The sequence below is a fragment of the Triticum aestivum genome, chromosome 6D (assembly GCF_018294505.1).
Source record: "Triticum aestivum cultivar Chinese Spring chromosome 6D, IWGSC CS RefSeq v2.1, whole genome shotgun sequence".
NCBI classification, from domain to species: domain Eukaryota; kingdom Viridiplantae; phylum Streptophyta; class Magnoliopsida; order Poales; family Poaceae; genus Triticum; species Triticum aestivum.
In genome coordinates, this window is record NC_057811.1 from 16,789,498 (window position 1) to 16,799,421 (window position 9,924).

The window sequence follows — 9,924 nt, forward strand, 5'->3', positions numbered from 1 at the left end:
AAGCAGCAACTAGTATCAGATAAGTAGCAACGTTTTTAGTAACAACACTTACTTAGCAACCCCAACATATAGACAGATAACCTACTCTCATACTAATTCCAGGCCTCAAACATTCAACGAGAAGTTTATATCAGAGTAAATACGCACTTTGGTAGCGCCAACAAATTAAGTAAACACGCCAGTTTGCACAGCTTATATGGATCTCTCCGCGTAATCTCCGCGTCGGATCCTTATTTCTAATAGCAGCGCATCAGAGCTGCATTGCCATCGTAAACTAAAGTGTCACGGACCGTAAGTTGCTAGTGACAGGAGGTGTATTTTATTTCAGCAGGTAGCTTTACTAACTAGCTCATTGACCAATGTGTTAGTTAACTAGTAGCAGCGCTCCGGCATGTGGTCTTACATACAGTTCATATAGTACTACTCCAAAGTCACCGTCTGTCGCCAAGCTGCTATCGGACAAGGAAAAATAGGAGTACAAGTTGCAAAACGTTGCAAAACTCAACCAAATTACAAGCACACAAAAGGAAATTTAAGGAGGCACAAGGTGTCAGAACAATGCATATTCACATATGATATCTTCTCATAATAACATATTACAAGCCCTTATTGCAGACTAAGGCCTCCTCTATTGGGATTTTGGTATGTGCCCAAAAAGTCATGTGGTGTGGGTGGTAAACATACCACACCGTCCTAATGGGGTGTACCACCTCGATCCCAGGGGCATGCACGTCTGTATATACAGGGTCTATACACAAACTAGAGTAAAAAAACTGAAGACTTATACGTGCAGGGGCGTGCTGTTTGGTGGGCTGGAAGGTACGGCGAGGATGGCATTGCGTTTGCCACGCTCAGAGATGCTATTCTCAGCGAACTTTTGGCCGGCGATGTGGAGGCCCTTGCTCTTCTCTTCCTCGGTCCACTCGGCACCGTAGTACTCCTCCTCGGTGGCGTCAGCACTTGGAGGGAGGAGCATGGAGCCCCACTGCGGGAAGTGAACGAGCGCGACAGGAAGCGTGCACACCATGATCATGATGCCCATATACTGGAGTCCTTTGCCGGTGGTGTACTGGGATGATGTGAAGAAGAGGAATTGTGTGAGCCCGCCGCCGACATTACCACCAGCACCGCTCATGCCAGAGATGAGCCCGAGGGAGCGCCGGGAGACGAAGGGGATGACACCATAGACCGCGCCGCATGCAGCCTCGACGCAAATGGAGTAGAGGACCATGCATGTGACGGAGGTGGGGAGACTAGACGCGCGACCAAGACAGATGCAGAAGACTCCACCGGCTGTCTGGAGTATCCAAATGTTCCAAAGACGGGCACGCATGCCGAAGTAGCGAGCGCCAAGGTCGGAGAGGTAACCTCCCATAGGCCGTGCGAAGATATTTGCCAAGCCGAAGCTAGCTGCAATGGTACCAGCAGCACGGAGGTCGAGGTGGAAGCTGTCGTAGTAGTACTCGGCGATCACGTTGTTGGTGGTGAGCTCGACGCCCATGCAGTAGCCATAGATGAAGACAAAAATCCATGTACGATAGTTGGTGACGGCGCCCCGGAGAACCTTGGAGAACTTGTCTTTGTTCATGTCACCATTTTTTTGAAGGCTCCTTAGGTTACCATCAGGAAGATCTTGCCCCATGGTGAGCACAAGCAAGCCCATCACCACCAACATCATTCCTGGCACGAAGTAGGCGATGCGCCATGCCATGAAGGACGTGGCACCACATGCCAGGATGCCGTCGAAGACGAGAGGCATGATGAGTTGTGTGGCACCACCACCCATGTCACCCCAACCCGCTGTCAAGCCACCGACTGTGCCGATGATCTTGCTATTGAACATGGTGCTGATCCAATACTGACATGAGACAAAGGTGGCGAGGGAGACACCGATGAGGAAGCGAATAGTGATATATCCGCCAGGACCATCAATGACGGACATACAAAACACAGCGGGTGCCGAGAGCATGACCAAGAAGGCGCAACCATAGCGTGGGCCAAGGAGGTCGCAAATGGCACCCATGGCCAGCCTTGAGAAGATGGCGCCGGAGACCGAGGCGACCCCGGCGTTGCCGATGTCGGCCTTGGTGAGGTTGAGGTTGTCGCGGATGATAGGGATGAGTGGCGCAGCGGCAAAGGTGGAGACGACGCAGGTGAAGAAGGACATCCATCCGAGGTGGAAGGCGCGCATGTGTGGGTTGCCAAAGGAGAAGATCTTGATGGACTTGGCCTTGTGCTCAGAGTCCACCGGCAGCGAGAAGTTGATGGGCGCCGCAGTGGCGGCGGCCGGGGAGCCGACCTCCGTTTCCATATCCTCTTGTGCTGAGGCTGGCGAGCCGGGGAGCTTTGCTTGCTCCTTGGAGCTGAGCTGAAGTGTGGACTAGGACGCAAGGGGTAGCTCTAGGTATCAAGGTTCTAATGCTAGAGTTGCTGCTCGAGAGACTACAAGGAGGTATGTATTTATAGACCAGGAGCAGCTTCGGTTTGGCATATTCGTTGGCATATGCTTCCTGGGTTTCCTTTGTCTCTTTCAATCGTTTTTCTTCAATTTGCTCAAATTAATGCACATCTTTTGTTATATGTTTGACGTTTTTCTGCTCCTTAATTAATTAACATAGTAAGCAGATTGTACTACATGCTACTTATATATGTGGAGATAATATATATGCAGTGCAGGGCATTAATTGTTGCAAGTACCTACAGGACAGTGCAAAGAGTTGACACTGTATGTAAAAGGTTTATTCGATCTGACTGCGAAAATTGCAGGTTCAGTTATTCCTAAAACGTACTTGATCCTACGCTAAGTACAAATCAAGAGCTCTTTGTTTTTTGCAGTGATGTACTTGTATAGATCAAGAGTTGACTCTAGGTAACTGCAGAGCTAACTACAGTACGTGTTGTGTTACTGCAAACCGTGCAAAGAGTTGACGGTGGAGAAATGTTAATTAGCCTATTGCAGTTGCACATGCAGCATGAGCTAGCTATGGTAGCAGTAGCAATATTCTGTGGGTAGTAGTATTAATCAAGATCTAGCTTGCGGGGAGCTGGTAGTAATTAAGACTAGTTTAAGGTTTAGAGCAATGCTACACAGCCGATGATTTTGCGGACGAGGCATGGACGACACAGGCTAATAATCGTTGGATTGAATCCCTCCATACCTAAGCAACATCAGATCCTACCATCGTCCACCTGTCGTGCATAAAAGGTCGTGTGTGCAGCTATTCCGTAAGGTTTATAACAGCGCCAAACAAGTTTGGGAGAGGACCAATTGACCAAGTTTAGAGGACACTGTTAGTGAAAGCGAACGCCGTGGAAGGAGCTCATGTAATTACTTGCAAGTAATGGCGACATGTCAGCTTGGCTGTCAATAGCCTATGAAATTCGTGGTGCTTATCAGGGTTGCCAAGCTACCTACGTATGATGAGCTTATACGTGAATGGCTGAAACCAATAACCAGAGATGCAATCCAAACGTACAGCTCCTATGTGTTGACGCCGATAACCGATCCAAGAGTTGACGCTGTGATCTTTGTGGACAACCATTAGCCCAGGCCAGGCGTTGCACACATGCAAGAGTACGGATGAGTGCTGTGTCGGTACCTCGTCATCGATCCATCCTTGTACTAGCTAGCTGTCATCCAGATGTATACATCTGGAGATCCACAAGATATCGTAAGTATATTGCTTCATCTTAATTTATCAGAGCAGGTTAAGGTTAAGTAGCTGAGTCAGCAGGACGTGTACTGTTGCATGCACGTCGTGTAGCTAGCTACGAGTCCAGGACGTGTTTTCCGTGCGTGATTCCCGCCCGGTGTGAAAGTCAAATTTGTTAGCTTCAGTTAGTCAGTGCACATGCATGCACGTTGAATTCAAGAACACGTACGTATCGGTCGATCTCAAGCCGGCTGGCAATTTGTAAAACGACGATGTAAAAGTGTCACCGACAGTAACTGGCCGTGGGTTTTGCTTTCGACAAAAGAGTGTAGGGGACACAAGTTGAGTAGTGGTAATTAACTAGTAACAGCCTAATCAGTTGAAAAGGAGAGCTACCGATCAAGTGGGCGTTTATAATTGTAGCTAGGTGCACCGTACAACATCAGTTGACTCTTGGAACACGTACACCACACCAGCACATCCAACTGTACGGTGGCAACAAAAGTCAGGCTCCGCTCATAGAATAATTAGGTGGCGGCATCAATATTTGCGTCGATATGTCCCCACCTGTTGAGCTTACATATCTCCGGGCTGCTGAACCACTTATAGGAGATAAGCTATATATTTGAATGGGACTGCACGCTTAAGTCAAAATGGATGCACAGTTGTTGCAAGTGCAGGGCCGTCCAAAGAGTTGACCCTGTGTATAGAGGGTTTATTCAGATTCGGTGTGGCTGCAAAATTAACTAGTATTCCCTCTGTAAAGAAATATAAGAGCGTTTAGATTCTTTACAGAAGGAATATACGCTAACTACAAAAACTATGCAAATTAAGAACTTGCTAGTTGCAGCGGTTGCACATGCAAGAGCATGGTCGGTGGTGTCTGCAGGTTTCTCCGTCAATCAGTTTGCTCAGTTCGCATTAAGAACTACTACCTTCGTTCGGATTCTTTGGTCCCTTAGTATATTGTGCCAAATTTTGATCATGAATTTACAAAATGTTAATGCATGTCGCAAAAAATAGTATCAATGGAAAGTATGTTCAAATACGAATCCAACGATATAATTTTTATCACAAGCATTAACATTTTATCAGTTCAATTTATACTCAAATTTGGCACAAAATATGAAGATTATCAATAAACCAGGACGCAGGTAGTAGTACTAATTAGTTTAGCTAGGTCGCTCTCCATCATTAATTAAGCAAAGTTGAAAGGAGTACTCCAACACCAAGCTAGCCAGCCACTTGCAGTAGTGTTTGTGCAGGAGAGTATGGGCGGACCGCGAGATCTCGGAGTATGTGCTTCTGAGCTCAAATACTCCTTGATAAACAGTAAAATAAAAAAATCTGCCAACATGTTTTAAAAATTCTGAATATTTTTGTGCCAAACTATTTCAGATGTTTTGTGTGTTTGCAAAACTTTATCATGAAATAACATTCTTGAAAGTCGTGTTAGAAAAGAAACAAAATCGATGCTCCAAAAATGCTCCGATTATAGGGGATCAGTTAGAGTTGCACAGTACATGGAGATCATCCTCTACAATCGCGAGTGTTGTCAAAAAAGCTGGTTAGGTTGGATGGACGACTCTGTACCAGAGGTTTCATGATCTTCTGTCCTCCAGCCTTGATTTCAACTCACAAACAGCAAAGAGCCAACTGTGTCACATTCAGCTATGCAACTGCCTCGATCTGCTGTACATGCAGCAGTACAACTTGTCCTTTGTCACATAGCTGGTGAGATCAAAGACCACAAAGAAGACGTGCGTAACCACCTCGAAGAGTTCCAACCTGCTGCTGGTTAGCATGAGCACTATAGGTTGGTCAATGAGCGACTGGCCTCTCAAATTGTTTACTTCTCTGGTAAGCAAACATGTCGAGACAAATTACGCCGTACTTCGATGTCAATGTAGGATCAAAATATACGGACACGGTCAGACTTTAGGTTACCGATGACGATATGCAGCTAGAATTTCGATGCATATACTAGCATGGAACCACACCTCTCCGTACTTGGTGATCTTGTGCGACGAAAAGAAAGAGAAAATTAGTCTCTCCATCCTATGCAAGCAAACAGCAAGTGTAGGGTGGCTGCTACGGAAGCGTACGGAGTGTAATATCCGGAATAAAAAGGTGGTTGATCTATAGCTTGAACTCTCATTTGCTGCCATCGAGATCCTTAGCCAGTCCAAAGAGTTGACATCAGCCACGCCGTTCAGGAGCAAGAGTACGGATTGGTCACCTATGGTGGTTGATGCGGATCAGACCGTATTGTAAACTTCCAGTCGAGGGCAGCTACGTACTAACGCTATTGGATTTACCATGACTAACCGTGATGCACTCAAAGAGTTTTTTTGTTTTTTTTTGGATTCTGATAAGAACCAACATCAGGTATGAGCACATGATAACTTCCAGTCGACGGTAAGTTTAGTAACGCGAGGATGGCAAGTCGCGCTTCAGTTTATTTTTGACTGAACTTGTCATGTGTACTGAAAATTGCCATCTTTGCATGTCTGAAATTGCCATCGAAAAACGCCAGGACCAGAGTGTCACGCACCTAATGTGTGGCACTTATCATTTGAGTTTCTTTTTGGATCTGTCTAGGATATCTAGGCGTACCCGAAGTATTGCACATCTAAATGACCCAAATTAAACATAAAAAGGAAGAAAAATACACACATAAATCTGGGCGTAAAATCAATGACATATTACTTAGATGTGCATTATTTTGTACTCAGTGATCTAAACACTCTTATATTTATTTAAAGAGGGGGTACACATTTAGATGTGCTTTAGCACACCCGTTTCTTTTTATTGGATTCAACTTCTTCCGCTTGATCCCATCATACGGGACAGGTGGCTACTGCGGCAACATCAAAGAGGTGTTTCCCTCTATAGGTTTGTGTGAGCGACACAAATACTGCTTATCTCGGGTCATTGTTCTCTCCTCTGGAAATTGGAGGACGACCAATCGAGCTGCGGTGGTCAGAAGGATTTACTCGAGATGTATTTTGAAAATTTTACATTATTTTTTCTATAAAATTAAAGACAACAGTCCTAGCGATGGCCGAAGACTTGGCACTGTGATCAGCTGCATTAACAACACTAGGCCAGGCCTCACACATGCAAGAGTACCAGGGGCGGAGCTGGGCCCCGGGCACCCAGGGCCCAGGCCCGGGGCGTGAAAAATTTAATAGGCTATAGTTGTATAATTTTTTTTTGTAGGCCCGGGGCACAGCCCAGTGAAAAGAAGAAGGCCGAAGCCTTGATGGGCTACCGTAGCAGAACGCACACACGCATGATGCAGCGGCATAGTTGTTCGCACCTGGTTCGCCTCCGCTCCGCCCTCCTGTGCATTGTTCGTCCGCCACTGCTTCTCTGCGGGTGCTTCAGTGCCGCCTGCCGCACCTTGTAAATGTATTTGATGCTTTCCTTGTTTCACTCCTAATGCTCTCCATCTATACCATGTTCTACATGTATTAGTGTATAAACTGCTCCGAACTGAAATTTAATTGAAATAATGTGTGTGTATGTATCCAGCCATATAACTAGGGTATTGGTGAACTCAAATTGATGTAATTTTCCAATTTCATTTCATATTGCAGAAAAAGAAGATGAAGAGATTGTTTTCACCGGTGTCCGCAATGGGGGTGTCTACACCTATCATTTTAGATGGAGGAATCAAGCGGCTGAGTGATGATTGGCTGAATTATTGGATGGTTGCTCTATTGAGCGAGATGTTTTTGCAAGTATTTATGACGATGATATTGTATATCGCTTTCAATCATATATGTCTTGTGAAGGGCTTTTACCTCCTCGAAGTGGTAAGTTTTTAGATTTGTATCAATGATATTGTTTCACTTGATGTTTATGCCCTCTCTTATGAAATTTCGCTTTTGATGTCCTGAAGGTGTAGGCTCTTCTTCCACGGTTGATGAGGTTATGCGAGGCATTGATAAAGCAAATCATTGATTTGGTACTCTCTTTTTTATCATGTACTGTTGTTTATAGTTTTATCATGTTTTTATCGTTAGGCATTGAGTTTAGATTATAATTTTTTGTGTGCAATTGAGCCATATTTTTATGAGGTGTCTTTTGAGGTAGTTAAAAGCCTTATTGACGTTAAGTTTTTCCCTCGCGGTGAATTTCTTTTTGGGCCCAGGGCTTTGATCTAATCCTGGCTCCGCCACTGAAGAGTACGGATGAGTGTTGTGTTGGTACCTCGTCATCGAGACTTGAGCAACCTGGATCGATCCATCCTTATACTAGCTGTCATCGAGATCTATAGAGAGATCGATCGTCAAGATACGTATCTCGTATCACCTTAATTTATCGGAGCAGGTTAACTAGCTGAGTCAGCAGGGCGTGTACTGTTGCATGCACGTCGTGTAGCTACGAGAGTCAGCGACGTGTTTTCCGTGCGCGATTCCCGGCCGGTGTGGAAGTCAAATTTGCTAGCTTCAGTCAGTGCACATGCATGCACGCACGTTGAATTCAAGAGCACGCACGTACGTAAGGCCCGGATCGATCGGTCCACATCAAGCCGGCTGGCAAATTGTAAAAACGACGAAATAAAATGTGTCACCGACAGTAACTGGGATTCGTACGTTTAACTAGTCGCCAAAAGAGTGTAGGGGACACAAGTTGCATAGTTGTAACTACCCATCAAGTTGATATATAAAATTGTAGGTGCACCGTACAAGATCAGTTGACTCTTGAAAAACACCAGCACATGGATGTAACTGTACGGTGGCTGGCGGGCTGCGTCTTCATCGGTTCATAGACAAATTATTAATTAGTTGGCGGCGTCAAGTTGCGTCTCTCTGTCCTCCGCCGTCGAGCCTATCTCTGGGCTGCTCAACCACTTATATGAGATAAGGTATATATTTGAATGGGACTGCACGTTAAAAAGTCGTTAAGTGCATGCCCAGCTGTTGCAAGTACAGATCTGGCTGCAAGTACAGAGCCGTGCAATGAGTTGACTCTGCCAATACATTGAGGGTTTATTCAGATTCGATCTAGCTGCAAAATTAAGTACAACGCTAACTACAAAAACCGTGCAAATTAATTAAGAACAAGCTAGTTGCGGCGGTTGCATATGCAAGAGCACAGTCGGTGGTGTCTGCAGACTTCTCCGTTAATCAGATGGTTCAGTTGGCATCGAGAACTAGCCAAAGACTTGCATGTTGTGTGTATGTTGTTACAAAAACTAGTTTAGCTAGGTTGCTCTCGATCATTGAGCAAAGTTGAAAGGAGTACTCCAACACGAAGCTAGCAAGGAACTTGCAGTACTGTTCGTGAAGGAGAGTGTGGGATGGCCGCGACGTCTGGACCCGAGCTCAAATGCTCCCTGATAAACAGTAAATCAAAAAGAAAAGTAAACATATTTAAAGAAATTGATCTTTTTGTGGCAAGCTTTGTCAGATGTTTTGAGTGCTTGCAAAACTTTATCATGAAATGACATTTTTGAAGGTCGTGGCAAAAAAAAGCGATGCTCCAAAAATGCTCCAGTGGATTGGGTTGGATGGTCGACTCAGTACCAGAGATTTCACGATCTTCTTTCGTCCAGCCTTGATTTCAATGCACAAACAGCAAAGTTCCAACTGTGTCACATTCAACTATGCAACTCCTCGATCTGCCGTACATGTAGTAGTACAGCATGTCCTTTGTCACATAGCTGGCGAGATCAAAGACGACAAAGAGGACGTGCGTAACCTCCTCGAAGAGTTCCAACCAGCTCCTGGATAGCATGAGCACTACAGGTCGGTCAATGTGCGACTGGCCTCTCAAATTGTTTACTTCTCCTGTAAGCAAACATGTCAAGACAAATTACGCCGTACATTGATGTCAATGTAGATAAACATATATGGATACGGTCAGACTTTAGGTTACCGATGACGATATACAACTAGAATTTCAATGCATATACTAGCATGGAACCACACCTCTCCCTACTTGATGATCTTGTGTCTTAGGGTATTATTCGTGTAGCTCATGCTTATCATTATGCAACAAGAATAAATGGTCAAACAAGGAGATGGCACGGAGATACATGATGTATCCCATTTGATTTGATTTGATTTGTTAGGTTATCTTCAATGCTGACCGCAAATTTGCGCTGACATCTGTATAAGGACAAACGGGGATTAGTTCGCGGGCACTGATGCCGGAGGCCGCCATCCAACGTTGCCCGCATATATGTCAACCACCGTTCAAACTAAACGGACGAAATTCATGTCAACCGGGAGGATTTTCATATAAACCGGAAGAGATT

At 45.2% G+C, this 9,924-nt stretch overlaps 1 protein-coding gene across 1 annotated transcript; it reads right to left on the minus strand.

The window, feature by feature from the left end:
* Nucleotides 1-781: 781 nt before the first annotated feature.
* LOC123140805 (high-affinity nitrate transporter 2.1-like) lies at nt 782-2,311 on the minus strand. Its single transcript, XM_044560087.1, has one exon. It carries the CDS (start codon nt 2,309-2,311, stop codon nt 782-784), a length of 1,530 nt encoding a protein of 509 aa, XP_044416022.1.
* Between the last annotated feature and the right edge of the window lie 7,613 nt (nt 2,312-9,924).

Coding starts and splice junctions, on each gene's coding strand:
- LOC123140805 (XM_044560087.1), bottom strand. CDS start 2,311: ATGGAAACGGAGGTCGGCTCCCCGGCCGCCGCCACTGCGGCGCCCATC.